Genomic DNA, 16,295 nt, shown 5'->3' on the forward strand with positions numbered 1-16,295 from the left:
CGGTGCAGAATATGTTTTAAATATTATGACACATGGAACAAAGGAAACTGGAAATTGCGGTTCTGTCCTCCCTCACGCAGACATCCCACACAAAAGATGACTGCTGTATCAGATACCTCTTGTGTCCTTCATAAAGAGTTGGGAATGGCAGTAAATGTTATAATAAATATAGGTATTAACGGGCTGTCACTGCCACATGGTCGAATAATTCCGGATGGCATCGGACCGACAGTGCACTGATACTTTCTGGGGCGAGTGTACATACTCATAATACGGAAAGCAAATCCTGATACTGATAAATATCCTGGAGTCATCTGGCAGGGTCTCTCTCCTCTATCATTCACTCACCAGATAATTTCGCCTTTACAATTACATTCTGGTATAATGCACTTATCTATACTAGTGACACCCAATTCCTTATGACTCAACCAACGAAAAACATTAAATAAATATGCCAAAACTGTAACACGAAAACGCAAGTTGCATACCTTACTGAAATCCATCTTTTCATCAATATTCTACTTAAAATTGCACTAGATTTTGTCAAGTTTTGGTTTATTTAATCACCCAAAATTCACATAAAGAACTAAATAAGAAACAACATAGAAATTTGCCCTGTATTCATTAACTTCACAAATTTCGAAGATTGTACTATCGAAGATGAACTTGTCCAGCAACTTACCTTTTCCTGCATAATATTCCCCACATCCTTCATATATACTCCTCCTTATTGACACATACTTATCCAAGCGTTTCCATAGCACGATAATACTTGCCTAGAGTTTCATATTTCACCGATTTTACACTCTACTTCCCCCATGTAAACAGGAACTCTTATTCAGCTGGCTAGCCTCCCACCCCACTTCCCATGTCATTTGTATCCCGCTTCCTGATTGGTCGACTCTTATGACTATATTTATTAACTCTCCTAAATTGTTTGCCTTTACTCATAAGCCTACCAAACCCTCTATAATCATTATATAGTGATGTCAAGATAGAAAATAAGACAAGGAAACTTCCAGACAATAATTAACTCTTACTGAGAATTATTCATAGCAGAAACTGGTTAACATGAATAGAGCTCTTGTTGGTGCTTGCTTGATTGAAATATTTGTGGCTGTGAAGGTATACAGTTTACGTATATAACAAATTACATGAGAAAGGTGTGGGTTGGAGTGAGGGCACCCTAATGGCAGAGAACATAGTGATATGCGATTTATTTGTAACCACACATTGCAGATGAAGTATTCGGTTATAGATAAATAGATACAGGTAAATGGATAGATAAATAGATAGATATTCTTTTACCGTAACTTAAACTAAGCACTCCCGAACCCAACTAAAGTGTTTATTAGGCAGAAATATATACTCTGCAAAGAGATCCTTTATGATTTTATCCTCCCTCCCGTCAAGTTTTAGCCAATCAGACCTCCTGTATGAAACGCTGAAGCAACAGGTGTGATCTGATAAGTGACGACAAAGTTGCGTGCTGATAAGTAAATACCAAATAAATACTTAAATTGATCACGAGAATGTCCCTAGATATGGCAGGAATCCAGAAAAACGCAAAGTGTCAGTAGTTATTAAGCTGAGCCCTTCCATAATTGCAAGTTTCTGGTGTTTGGAGCGAAAACTAAAAAAAGCAGTATAAAGAAGACATTTTTATATGATAAAAGCTGTCATTTCATTATGCTAATTATGTATAGATCTTTGTTTTCTTTATTTACTGCCAACCACAAAAAATGAGCTTTCATATTTCGTTTCTTCTGTTACTGTTTTCCTCTTCTCCCAGACCCCGTGACCCTATGGAATTGTAATATTATCTTGACTTTGGGATGCTGTAATTATAAGATAAAGCTTTAAACTCAGTTCACTAGTTTTACTAATGAAACCACGACACTGTAATATAAAGACATTATTAACGTGCTTTCTATATATCAGTCTTTTGTCCTTGAAATAATTTGAACATACAAATTCCAAGTTTGTATCATGTGAATGTTGTGATGCGTCATCTGTCTACTGCTTGGCAGTTGAGGCCTGCTGCCCCTTGCTGGTCGTTTGGTGTTTGATGTTGTGATGACTGAGGCTGCTTTTGACCTGGCAGCCGGAATTAATTCTGCAGTGGCTGAAGTGACGTCTGCGCTGCGACTGCTGGTGTCTGCTGTGGCCGCCATCATACTAGATCCTGCGGGTGGAATTTCTATTCAGTCAGCTTACCAGATCAGAGGCGAGTTTGAAAATGAGGAATAGTGACCATTGTGATGTCCTGTAGATTCCAGTGGATGAACAATTGTGTGAATAATAGAGTGCCTTTTGTGAGGTTTCTTTGTTTTGGAGAAACAACATAACCTAGTACCAACAGGTACAGCATTTTCAACTTTTAATTATTTTGCATAATTCTTCTCCGTTTAATATCAGGTATAACATGGGTTATAGACTCATTTCATTTGTTCATGGTTTATTTTTTGTTTGCCCAGTTAAATGCTGTAGGATGAGAGCCACATTCTCTTCCCTGTTATCTTGTTGATCAAGGTATTGGACCATTTTAAATGACTCCAAGGCTATTTGTTTGTGGCCACCCCATATAAGGGATTAAGGCATCTGGCAATAGATAGATAGATTTATTTTTTCCATGTTTTATGAATGTCAGTAAAAAAAATATTGCATTTGTCAAATTGTAAGATTTTCCTATAAGACCATGTTGCCAGTAACTTTTATCACAAGTAATACTGGTCTATGTAAATCATTTTACCCATCATACTTTTCATTTTCAGAGCTTTCCTTTTATTTTCATTTGAGAATTTAGCAATAGATTTCAATGATAATAATCAGTAGTTTTTTGCATTGTATGTATGCAGAGTACTGTAGTTCTCCCTTGTTCCTGCTTTTTCACCATCCTTTATGGAACCTGTCTAACCCTGCCCATAGATAGGAATAAGAGGACAGGACGATGGTTGGTGATGATGTACTTCTAAGCATTTGTGATGTTTCAGACGCCTCATACTCTGGCTTGGAGAACACTGTGTGGTGGTTGGGCCTGACGCCTCTCCAGAGCAACGTACTGCGTGCCCTCCTCATCATCCTTGTTGTTAACTGCTGCCTCATCACACTCTTCTGGCACATCTACTCACGGCGGATCTCACACACTCTCTCCTTCAGTAAGTTCATTGGATCATTCGTTTGTTTAACTCTGAATAATATTCAGAGAAGTTATACAGCTTGTCCACAATATATTGGCTGTTCTGACTTCTAATACCATGTCCATATTTAACTATGTACCTGGTAATGTCTAAAAAAAACTTAAAGTGCCCAAAAAACCATTAGGGATCTGCTTATTTAAATTGTATTTTGAGATGCCTTTAAAACAATTTCAGTTTCAAAATACATCTTAACCTGATGTATTTTGTGATGGTTTACTTACATTGAAATGAGGACTACATTTAAAACATTTCTCAGCCTGTACTTGTCATCATCATTACAATGTTTAAGGTAAAGTGATATATTGGTAGGTATTATGTGGTATGATTAGTGTACTGTCCTGTGAGGCTAATTTTATTGTGATACCTGTAGAGCTAAGGACGAAAGTTTGCATGCTATTCCACAGCATCTGCTTCGTAACTATGGCTTGTCTGTCACTTTCCGTCCTGATGCATCATTTAAGAGAGCAACATTTATGAGCAAAGAAATATACCAAACCTCTCTCAGCTTATAAATATCAGCCAGCAAAGGAAAGTAAGAAGCAAGAGACAGTAGGTGAACTTTTGTCCCCAAGGATACAGTAATTTATTCAGTTTTTATAATGTGCAGTTGAACAAACACCAAAATATTGGAAAACATAAAAATCAACTGATAGCCTACCTGTAATTGGAAAATACCAGTGAAGAAACTAACATGAATGTAAAAGAAAAGTAACTGTTGCTAATTATAACCAACTAATTAATACACCTGAATGTTTTGTCAGTACTGTATACTGACTGGAGTGTGTGTTATAACAGACATTTAGTGGTTGGCTGAATTATTCTTTCTGACTTCCCAGTTTGAATCCAGGAGGTCGAGAGAAAATTTCAAGCAACAGTATTCAGGTTTAATTCTACAGTAATTTGGGAAATTGTTTTTTTCCAACTTTTCCCTTTTCATTATTAAATTTTAAAGAAAAGATTAGCTATATGAGGAAGGAGTATCTTGAAATATAGTATAGGAGTATCATGTTAAGTTCTTTATGAAATACAGTATACTGTACTGTAATTAACAGTGTGCAACCACTACAGTGTAACAGTATTGCTGTACAGTATTTAACAGGTTGGTTTATGTCTTCACTAAACATAAATCCCTCCACTAACAGACAGCCTGCGTATTGTGGAAGACATTTTAAAGAGGAATACTAATTTCAAACTCCCTAAAGAGCACAGCACCCGGATTTAACCCAACAGTTCCCAGGTGAGTTGTTATTATTATTATTATTATTATTTTTTAATTACAGAAATGTAAACATCCCATCCTATAGACAATTATAAGTTTATACTGTGTCATCATGTCAGTAGTGTACAGTACATGTTTTGTTCTTTTGTTCAGTGCAGAATATGCTTTTTTATTCTAAGTTGGCCTAAAATTGCCATTGCTCTATCTTGAATGCTGAGTTGTAACAGAAGATTAATGCACATATATGGTTGCCACTAGTCTTATTGAAGTGCAATGGAAAAGATGTAAAGCTGCAATATTGTCTTCTTTTACCACAGAGCCAAGTGAAATAAGCTGGAAAAGGATGAAAATCTAGGCCAAGTTAGAGTAAAATGAGTATAGTGTATACTGTAGTATGGTCTTGCACAACAGGCAATCTTTCATGGTTTGCCTCAATATGGTTCAGATACCAGTACCAGAAAAACTGCCTTTTGTATTACATATGAAATTTAGTCTGCAGTATTGGTATAACAGTTAATTTCCTTTATTTGCAGTCTGGAAGGTAGCAGTCTGTGCTCTAAGAAACTTGAGCCATGGATGCCATCAAGAAATTTTTTGATAAGAAAAAGTCTGATGCCAAGTTCAAAATGGCAGGTCAAGGACACAGGTAACATCAGAATATCCTTCATTGACTGAACAAATATAAGATTGTCATTTGGTTCTGGAATGATTTCACTCTCCTAACTTTTGTAACCAAATATTAAGCCTTAAGACTGCTCTGAGATGTTGTGGCCATGTGGAGAGGATGGCAAATGGGAGTGACTAGAAGAGTGGGTAAGGTGGAGGGGGAGACTGACAGTAAGATGAACTGATGAGGTGGGGAGATACATGAGAGTGGGGTGTGATTTTGAGGGGGGGTAGCCAAATGGTAGGATGACCTGAAGGCAGTTTGTAGCCACCCCTTGTGCCAGTGGGATTCAGGCATATCGCTATTGGTAGATAGGCCTAGTTAAGGAGTGCTATATCACTTACAGTTTTGAAGTGTCACAAAATCACAGTGCTCATTTTAAACTAGCCTTATTTCCACCAGCCTAATTACTGTCAGTGAGAGTCCAGTAGCAGAGTTCTGTTTAACATAGTTGTTTAAATATTTATTAAGAATTCTGTATCACTAAATCACAATGCTTATTTAAGACCAGTCATATTCTACAACTCCAGTTAATACAAGTCAGCAACTTCATCCAACACTTTGATAAAGAGTTCCGTATCACTTGATTTTTTTTTTTTTTTTTTTTTTTTTTTAAATCTACCTTGTTTCCCCAGTGAGAGTAACATGTCAGCAAGAATTTTGTACTGTTAAATTATTTGAGTTTTAATAAAGAAATCTGTATTAATAATTATTAAAATTTTGAATAAGATTTCTACATCACTGAATCACAAAGTAAAATAAAACCAACCTCCATTCCACCAGCCTAAGTCACACAGATCAGCGAGAGGGTAGCAGCAAGAAGAGTCATGGCTACAATGTTCCCCAGCACCGACAGGTACCCACACAGGATGTTCGCAAGGCCGGCGCTGCGGCCCTTGCCAGATTTGAGAACACAGCCAAGAAGACAGAAGTTAACTGGTGAGTGGATAGTTTATACCTACATGATACTATAATAATATGCAATCCATCCATCCATCATCTAGTGTTGTCTCATGAGGAGCGTAGGAGCCCAAGGCAAGGCAAAGTGGTCCTGGCATTTAAGATGAAAGTGATCAGCCTCTCATTACTGAGTGACATTACGTGAGCAATAAACCCCATACACCTCTTGGATATAAACCTGCACTGGCTCAGTCTGATTGGAGCACCTTAATTACCCAGTAAACCACCAGGCACCATAATAGTATTAATAATAATAATAATAATCAGTGCCTTAGTTGAGACATCAGTTTTTCCTTTAAGGAATTCACCAGCACCTGACACACGTTTACAATTCTCTACAGTTACAAGAACTGTGATATCTCGCATGTACAGTACAAACGTCAGCCATAGAAATTACAATTGAAATGCATAAATGCACTTCATAATACTTCTGAGGTAGAACAAAATATTTAAATATTACCATCATGGTTAATCAATTCAGTCAAATGAGGTTATTTATATTTTATTTTAGCCACTGTCAGATGGGTAGAGGCTAATGATGGTAATAACTAACTTGTTCATTTAGAAAAATGTCTCCTAAACAGAATACAGTGTCAATGGTAGCAAGATAAAATATAAATCATGTACAGTACATGCACTGAAGGAATCAAATGTTTCTTGCAGGTCCCTACAGGCAATTAAAGCACAAGCACGGCGTGAGATGGAGGCGGAGAAGAAGGCAATGGAGCAGCTAAATCTTAATGAAGCCACAGAGCCACAGGGACCTAAGGAAATCGAGCTGGAGGGGTTGCCGATGCTGGCTGTACAAGGCGTGTTCTTCCATTGTCCACTAATAGGTCAGTGGAAATAGTAATCGTAGTCTAGTGGGTTTGGCAGTGAACAGAGTCTTTTAGTTTAAAGTGCTTTGTTGCCTAGATGTATTTATGCCTCTCCCTATCAGTGAAAGAGTTATATAATGTTTTTATCCCCTTCAGTTTGAAAATTGAAAACTATAATCCTAAGTAAAATTTTCTGGATTGAAAATAAAGTAAAAAAAATACAGTACATCACAAGATTTTAAAGGTTAATGGCTCATACCATTTTCTCTGCAGGACCTGAGGTTGCTAAGTACGACGAAATTAAGAGACAGATCCGAGAATTTCTGTACAGCCAGATGGAGGAGGACAAGGGTATTTCTTCATGCCTTATTATTCACACATGTAACAAGAATAAGGAAAAGGTACATCAAAATTCCTTGTCAGTTTGCATGATGTACAGAAAGGCTCATGATATGCACGGTAATGGACGTATGCTAGTAGATTATGCAGTCGACTGATAAAGTACTGTATATCATCATCAGTGTCACTCTTTGCAATTAAGTAATGTATATATGGAGAAGCTATGACGGATTTAGTACCTCTGTTTTATTGTGGTAGTTAATGGAATGATTATCTGGCAGGTTAATGTGAAGTGCATCATTTGAGACAAAACAAAATACCGTACAGTATGTGCCAAAACGAAGGTTTGTAAGACAGACCCTGGATTCCTTGGACTTGAATAATGTGTGAAGTACTGTTTCTCTTGCCATGCTCTTTATCAGTTTTTGCTCCTTCCTTAATACATTTTTGCTCCCTTTGTCTGGATTCTTTGGCACCATCTTTAGGTAGGAATAAGAGTGATGATTATGATAACTTGACCAGCCAGTCACACCTCAGCAAAAACACTCGAATACCCCATTACAGGTTGGAGTTTGTGTGGAGACATTATGTAAATACATCGAAAATATCGTGTCCAACCCCATGGAAGAAAAGTTCCGCAAGATCCGTCAGTCCAACAAGGCGTACACGGAGCGGATCCAACCCATCGAGGGCACACGCGAGTTCCTCTCAGCTGCTGGATTTGTGGAGCAGGAGTTACCATTCAATGATACGACTGATAAGTTCTGGGTGAGTTTTAACTGTGAACGTATGTTAACTCCTATACAGTGAGGTCTTCCTTATTGTATTCTTCTTTTCTCTTGTAGCCATTCTTCATTTACAGTACATTTTCATTTTGTACTGGGCCTAGCTTTTGACAGGACTCCTTCTTTTGTAATTTATCTTCTTTGTTTCTGGATCCAGATGCCATCCTTAGGTGGGGAAAATAGAAGTTAAAATAATGGTGATGATGATGATGATTCAGTACATTAGTTAATCCATGTCTTCAAGTGATGGCACTGATATAACTATTCATTTAAACAAATGTCCCTCAACTCCTTCCCTGTCCCCAAAAACCTTAAAAGTGAACTGCAGGAGGACAGCTTGAGCTTGCAGTTCACCATGTTTACATCCAGTTGAGTTCTGGGTATTCTCTGAGGAGAACACTGGAGATCCTGAGAAGTTAGAGCAGCCATGTGATGCCCTCATGAGTGCCAAACCTTTGTGATGATAATAATTCAGTATATAAGAAAACAAGAAAAAACCATTTTAACAGGTGTTCCCTGAGGAGAGCATGGGTGACATTGAGCAGCTAGAGCACCTGCGTGATGCCCTAGTCAGTGCTGAGCCTCTGCGTCCCCAGCTAGACCGCAGTGTGACTGTCCTTCTGCCTGCCAAAGCTGCCTCACACATGCACCTTCCTCCAGAATTTTTCAACCTCACACAAGAAGAACTCAGACGGGAAGTGCAGGACAGGTGCGGAACATGAAGGCAGTCTTCATTTTAAGTAAAAAATACAGCTAGCTCTGGGCTCCTCCACTACTGGTGGAGCAAAAAAAGGATTTAACGCTAGATAGAACTCCACTACTGATGGGGGGGGGGATTAAATATTAAACAGCAAGAACAGAATATAAAAGAAATATAACTCGAGAGTTACAGTATACATCATGATATCCATGCCCCAACATACTGATTATGTTATTCTGATCTTAATTGTTTGGCATTCCAGAGCGACAGCCGTTGAACGAAGTCAGATGCTGATGACGAAAGCTATGAGAGAGCGAGTAGAGATTAAGGAAATGCGGAAATATAGATTTTCCCTCATACGGTAAGAGAAATAAACGAATCACCTTGCTCCTTTCCTTATTTATGTTAAGTGGTGTCCAGTTTGTTGATGAACTTCATATGATGATTTGTTGATGAGTTTCATATGATGATTCAGATACTTTTGAGGGGATGTACACAGTACTGTACAGCATCAGGAATCATCATCTCTTCACATATTGTGGGTTACCCTTTGCAGATGTAATTATAGAATGTAGTGGTTAATGTTGTAAAGACTTTCTCCAGGTCTTTTGCTTATGCTTTTGGAATGGTTTTGATAGAATGTATCTTGTATTCACTTACCCAATGTTAGAGAAGGATGTCGTTGGGTGGTGGCCTGGCTATACAGTCATCCTTCAGCTCCCTCTTGTTCTCCTGAATTGAGGATAATTGACTGCAGGAGAACACTTCAGCCTGCAATGCACAGTTTTACAGCCAGAGGAGCTTTGGACCACAGTGCAGCTGCAGCTCCCTCTTGCCAATTGCCATAACTGAAAATGATTCTTACTTTATTGTCTTCAGGGCTTGTACCCTTAAATTCTGGGTTATTGTAGCCTGGCCTTGGACCTCTATGCTCCAAAGGGAATAAGTTAATGTTGTACTGGACAGTTTTTGTTGCTTCATCTCCTGATACTTTTTCATGCTGGAGAGGGAAGCCCTCATGTGGTGGCACAAACCTGGTGTTTCTGCTGCCAGGTTATACAAATATCCCTTAGCTCCCTCTGTATTTCACAAAAGGAGTATAATGGACTGCAGGAGGAGGACAGCATTAGCCTGCAGTCTACTGGATTCACAATGAGTTGATACTGGAACTATAACAACAACCCAATATTTTTCTCTACACTTACCCGCTATATCACTTTGTCAGAGTGCGTTTCCCTGATGGGCTGATCCTGCAGGGGACATTTGGAGTGCATGAAAAGTTTGAGGAGGTAGTGAAGTTCGTAAGGGAGAACCTGGTCAACGACTGGCGACCATTCTTCTTGAACCTTAGTGGCGGCGGCAGGGTGAGTTGCGGGTGAATTTGTATAGCATCGTAACTAAGGTTCATCATATTTCATGCAGCCACAACCTAGTATTTGAGAGTAGCCCTGTTCCAACAGATGAAAACAAACAGCCTATAAAAGGAGAGGTGAGAGATGTAAAGATAGAAAATTAAAGGGTTGAGGAAGAATGTAGGGATAGAAAATTGGAAGAGAGGGACATAGAGAAAGTGAGCGATGAGGAAAAGTACGGTACCAGTAGATGACTAAGGTTAGTGTGAGGTCAGGTTTTTAGAATTACAAAGGTTTTCTGTCAGAGACAAGAACAGAAAAGCAGAAAGGCCCTACCACCATCACTGAAGCCTCAAATGCAGCTGTTAGTTTTAATCTTGATATCTAAAGTTAGGAAAATAATTAGTGATTAGTGACTGAACTTTGAAATTCTACAGTTTTATTTTTGAGATTACATATGAGTATACTGTACCTGTTAGTTCTCACGTGCTTGCTGTATGCATTACATGCTTACAATAGGTCACAACAGGAGATTAATGGCACTTACCAAGTAATTAACCTTTCAGTATACTGTATAATGTTCCATGTAAGCTTAAGTTCTCACACTAACGTGGCTAAGATTTTTGTCCTTTTGCAGCTTATTTCGTGTATCTCGGAAAGTGAGACAATACTATGGCCCTGCATCCTTTTTATAGCACTTCTTTGTGACTAGCATCATATTCTGATGTTAATCTGTTGTTGCAAGGTGGAGAGATTGCGGTTTTAGGTCAAGTTAAAGCGAAAAGAATGTAACCAGTCTGTTATCAAGCTCAAATGATTTATACAAACTTCTCATGGTTCCCCTCGTGTACCTTTGAAAGAGGATGGTGGGTTGCAGGAGAGGGGCAACTTCAGCCTGCAGTCCACTGTGTTCACATTCAGATGAGCCCGGTGGTGCAGCTGCTACTGTTGCTATCCATACTACCAGACATTTGTTCTGAAATTATTAAAAGATGTCCAGGTATTAAAGGGGTAAATTGAAATTGTTTCCATTATCATCACTCCCACATGTCTATCTGAAGCTTGATATTGGCTGTTTTTTTATTCATTTTTCTTAGAAAGAACAACATGCAGGCTTTCAGCCTTTGGTCCTTTCTTCTTGGTTTTAAAATATTACTCAGATTAGGGTAGAAATAATCTCCATTAACCCCTTCACAGCAAGTTGTTTGACTGAAGCTAGAAGAACTTGTTGGCAGTAGTAGTAAAAGAAGAAGAAAAAAAAAATCCCCACACTGAATGAGTTTAGATTTGTAGACAGGACACTCTGAAACAAGGTTAAAATGTGATTTATTTACCTTAGGTGAGTGAGGAGGAGCAGAGCTTGGTGGAGCTGCGTCTCGTTCCAGCTGTCATGTTCAACTTTGAGTGGGACTCCAGCGTGCAGGACCCCAACCTTGATGACAGTGTTTACCTCAAGTCTAACACCCTCATGTTGCTCCAGGACCAGGACCCACAACATTGAACTGTGTATAGGTAGATAGACCCATTAGCTACTACAGTCAGTCCCCAGTGTGAGCCTGGGATGTGTTCCGAAAGACATTAAATGTTACATGTTGGTGATGTGTTCCAAAGTATCAAAATTTTTTCCATACAACTGATCCTGTAAATTTAGTGACACTGGCTGTGAACCATTAATGATCATTATTCTGCACTGTACACTGGACTTCAGAGAAAGAGAACTATCAAATCTGCTCATTTGAATTGGCCAGAGTCCACTTACAATCCTGACCTCACCTTGTAGGCATGTGCATTCATAGTTATGCCAATCCCTTGCCGCATGATCACCCTCATTATATGAGCATTCGTTTACACGATTATTAAGAATTATGACCTTTTTTCATATTACAGTTGTTTTTTCAATTACAGCATTGCTGTGATCCCCAGGTTCTCATTAGGTGAGCTTTGTCTCACTTACTGTATATGATTTTTACAATACTAAATTTGTTATAATGGTCTTCAAAAATGCCTCCTTGTCATAAAATGATGGCATGCTGTACTTTACCATACAAAATTCTTCCAACTTGCTTGATCTGTCATTTCCCAAGTATTGTCATATTACTTATTAAAGTTCTATTAGTACCAGTTGTGTGGAGGAAATAGTGGTATTCTAGAACACATCCTTGACTTAAACTTGAGGACTGCCTGTGGCATACAGTAACTTGAAGGAAAGGGACCCGATAATTTTACCCTTGACGGAAAATATATCCATCATGCATTGCAGGGAGTCCTCATTGTAAGTTGCCTTACTTTATGCATATCTTTATCTGTTCACAGTAAATTATGAAGGAAATTTATTAAAAGTTGAAGTGCTACCTGTGTAGTTGATTTGTTTGCATTGCTGGAGAGGGATGCCCTTCTTGTGATGGCAGCAGTATGACCGAGTGGCTTCACTACCCAGTTATACAAATATCCCACAGTTCCCTCCCCGTCCCCCAAAAGCAGGATGGTGACTTGTAGGAGGAGGGGAACTTTGGCCTGCAGTCCACTGGGTTCACATTTCAGATGAACCTGGGACGACAACTACGACTACTACTACTACTACTACCACCACCACCACAGTGCCAGTTGTAGGGAAGCAGCTATGAAATTTATAATAAATCCCAACTTACAATGAGAGCTAACTGTACCCTTTATGGAAAAAGATATTTATGCTCTAACTTAACATTGTGGTATATATCAAAGCTTATCTATATTATTCTGAATATTGACCCATTTAGTTTTATGGGAAAAAATTATCAAGATCTGTGATGATGAATCCTTAAGTCTCTTATTATCCTTTAACATAAGCATGAAAACTGTTAGAGTGCCAATATCCTAGAAACTGTGTACAGTACAGTATTTAGAACAAAACAGATTAAGGTGAAAAAGAAAGCTGCATGCTGAGAAATATTGAGATGAAAATATACAGACTGCTGATGGTTAGGTGAAAGGAATGCCAGTTGCTGAGAAACCAGTAGTCAGTTTGTAAAACAAAAGTGGTGGTAGGTGGGGGTGCTCACCACCCACTCACTCGATGTGGTGCTGCTCTCAGGTGTCTGCCTTTTCCTCTCTTCTTTCATTCCTTCCTCTTCAGTCTTTCTTCCCTTCATTCTTTCCTCTTTTTTCTGTCTATGGGTGACTCTATACTGAGTGACAAGCCAAATTGTTTCCTTTTCACCAGGAAACTATTTGCCACGCTGGATGATCCATATAACCAAATTTTGGCTTCTGTTGGTTCATTTGGTAAGGTACTCCAGTCAAATTGAACCAGTGTAGGTTTATATCCAAGGAGTTGTTGGGGTCTGTTCCTCACATAATGCCACTCAAGAGTGAGTGAGGCTGGCCACTCTCATCTTAAGTGTCAGGACCAAATTGGCTAGCCCCACGCTCCTGCACTTCTCATGGGGCAGCAGGATTAGATGTTGAATGAATGAATGAATAGACAGTGTATGTTCAGGGAAAAATACTTTTAGGTAGGTACAGTATTTCACTGTATATACTTGACAGTCAGGACATGTCCATCATTTTCCTCCCTGATGCAGTATATCAGTGAACCATCTGCGTGCATAGAAGTATGCCAAGTCCCTCTCAACTTAGGAACACTAGCCAGGTGAAGTACATGAGGAAGAGGTTTAATATTAGGCATATTTTTTCCCTATATGGTACACAAAAGCTGTGAATTATGGTTCTTGCAAAATTAGACTATGCAGTAGACTCATTATTTATTGATACTGGTATTTAAAACACAGAATAATAATATGTATACTGTACTGTCCTTTCCATTCAGTTCCCGCAACGCCCATCTCAACAGTTACTTCAACAAACAAGGGATGAGGCTATGGCACTCCTAATGTCTGACGTGGCTCGTATCTCTGACTGGGGTAAAAATAATATGGTTGTTTTTAATGCATCTAAGACTCAGTTCTTACACCTATCAACCCGACAAAATCTTCCACAGGTATACCCACTAATGTTTAATAATATTCAGCTTAATCCTGCATCATCCTTGAACATGCTTGGGGTTTCATTTACTCGGGACTTATCTTGGAAAGATCATATTACATCTCTTGTAAAATCTGCTTCCAAGAGATTGGGTGTGCTAAGCCCACTCCGCTCTTTCTTTACCCCTGCACAATTGTTGACTCTATACAGGGGTTTTATCTGCCCCTGTGTGGAGTACAACTCTCATGTGTGGGGAGGCTCCCCACATACAGCTCTTCTCAATAGGGTGGAGTCAAGGCTTTTCGTCTCATTAACTCTCCTCCTCTTACTGACTCCCTTCAACCTCTGTCTCTTTGCCGCACTGTTGCATTTTTATCTCTTTTCTATCGCTACTTTAATGGTCACTGCTCCTCTGAACTGTCTGCTTGCATTCGTCCACCTCTACGACGGGCGCGTAGCACCCGTCTGGCAGTAAACTCTCATCCCTTTTCTGTCCAACTCTCTAATGCAAGAGCTAACCATTACTCCCAGTCTTTCATTTATGCAACAGGTCAACTCTGGAACTGTCTCCCTCTGTATGTATTTCCTGCTGCCAATGATCTCCAGTCTTTCAAACGCAGTGTGTCCAGGCATCTCAAAATGATCGGATCTTGAATTTGGCTCTCTATTGTAGTTTGTTTTTCTCTTGGAGGGAACTGTTACTGCGGGCTCATGGCCTTTGGTTCCTTCTTCCTTGCATTAATAAAAAAAAAAAAAATAAAAAAAAAAATGCCACATTGACCAGAACAATGGAAATTGACCTTTGAATCTGCTCATACTGAAAATATGGATTGTGACACTTTTAGGACCTCGCTGTTTAGTTGCGAAGACCACAATGATGAACTCTACAGCACTTTTATGGAATTAGTTGGATTATGTCTCAACCAGCTGGTCTTAAAGTAAAATATGAGAAATTACAGGGGAAGAGATGCTGCAAGTATACTAAGCCAGGTCCACGAGATTATGACTTGTAGACCTCTGCACCAGTTTCCATGATTCCTGGCTTACCCATCACTCCAGGTTGCATTTGCATCTATCTGTCTTCCTACCCTTGTACCATCCATTTTGCCTTTACAGTAAGTCCTTATTTTAAGTTAACCTTTTTCAGTGTTCTTTTTTTACTATTAAGTCAACAGTCAGTCATCATCGCTGCCACCATCATCATCATCATCATCATCTGACACACTGCTCCCTTTTGAGAACCCTAAACAGGGGCTGACTGACAGAAATGCCTCCAGGCCACTTAATCTTCATACACCTCGCTCAAATACTTCTCTTCCTTCTCTTCTCAGCAACATATTGCTCCACACTATATCACATTAAGGACTGACTCTTCCAACACTGCCCTCAACTCACTTTTGCAAACTTTCTCTGGAATCCTGTTGTGCTTTGTTTGTACATGTCCATACTGTCTCAGAGTAAATTATTACTGCATGTTACAGTCCCATTGCTTTTTGTTAAGCTGTTTTGCCAATTTCTCCCAATTTACAGTATGTATCAACCTTATGGGAAAAGGTGTGATATTTTGAGACACACAAGTGACTTACAGTAAGAACTACCTACTCAGCATTCCAACTTGTCTTTCCAGCAGTGTCTTCCTAACCTTAAACCATCCACTTCATTACCATCAGTTTGTTTTCACTTGACAGAACTAAACCATTCCTGCAGTTTGAATATTTCTAAGTAATGGTTACATGATATTTGATGAGTCTTATTATGAAGGAAGAATGAGTCTTCTTGGTTACTGATCAGATCATACTTGACTGTCAGCTGACCTGAAAGGTGTCTGGGATCTTTAAAAAAAAAAAAAAAAAAAAAAAAAAAAAAAAAAAGGTGTCAACACAGAAGCACAGTTCTTTGCCCATCTGTAATCAAACACATTTTGGAGAACAGAAGTATAGGGGATGTCTGTTGCAAAAGTACTGAGAGAGTTGTTATATAATATTTTATGAACTGGTTCTCTACTTAATATACCCATTCCAGTCTTTAGGATGAGTCAGTCCTGTCTTTGTAATGCAATGGATCTTGAGAATTCATGCAGGGGCACTTTAACATATTCAGATTTCTGTTTCTTTTCCCCATTTTATGTCTTCGGATTGACTACCCCTCATTGACAGCTTAGTTTTTTCCTGATACAGTGCTTGAAAGCTTTAGTTTCAGTTACCACAGGTTACAGTTCCCAGTTTGCAATGCATTTAGTCATTAAAGTTATGACTCCCTTTGATTTTTCTAACTGACAGCTAACTGATTGTTGAA

At 38.9% G+C, this 16,295-nt stretch overlaps 1 protein-coding gene across 2 annotated transcripts; it reads left to right on the plus strand.

The window, feature by feature from the left end:
- The first annotated feature begins 1,996 nt into the window (after positions 1 to 1,996).
- Positions 1,997 to 12,818, plus strand: LOC145405456 (UBX domain-containing protein 6-like). Of its 2 annotated transcripts, XM_080276801.1 has the most exons (12): positions 1,997 to 2,227; positions 2,994 to 3,158; positions 4,343 to 4,437; positions 4,953 to 5,065; positions 5,870 to 6,025; positions 6,710 to 6,882; positions 7,138 to 7,265; positions 7,768 to 7,971; positions 8,498 to 8,697; positions 8,951 to 9,049; positions 9,914 to 10,052; positions 11,380 to 12,818. In XM_080276801.1, the coding sequence occupies exons 4-12, from the start codon at positions 4,992 to 4,994 to the stop codon at positions 11,539 to 11,541; spliced, it is 1,335 nt and encodes a 444-aa protein (XP_080132927.1). In that variant the 5' UTR covers positions 1,997 to 2,227; positions 2,994 to 3,158; positions 4,343 to 4,437; positions 4,953 to 4,991; the 3' UTR covers positions 11,542 to 12,818. The 2 variants fall into 2 exon arrangements, with proteins under 2 accessions (XP_080132927.1, XP_080132928.1); XM_080276802.1 differs by lacking the exon at positions 4,343 to 4,437.
- The last annotated feature ends 3,477 nt before the right edge of the window (positions 12,819 to 16,295 follow it).

The sequence above is a fragment of the Coenobita brevimanus genome, chromosome 67, assembly GCF_032717465.1.
Source record: "Coenobita brevimanus isolate Jiangsu-jjx chromosome 67, ASM3271746v2, whole genome shotgun sequence".
In the NCBI taxonomy this organism is placed as follows: Eukaryota; Metazoa; Arthropoda; class Malacostraca; order Decapoda; family Coenobitidae; genus Coenobita; species Coenobita brevimanus.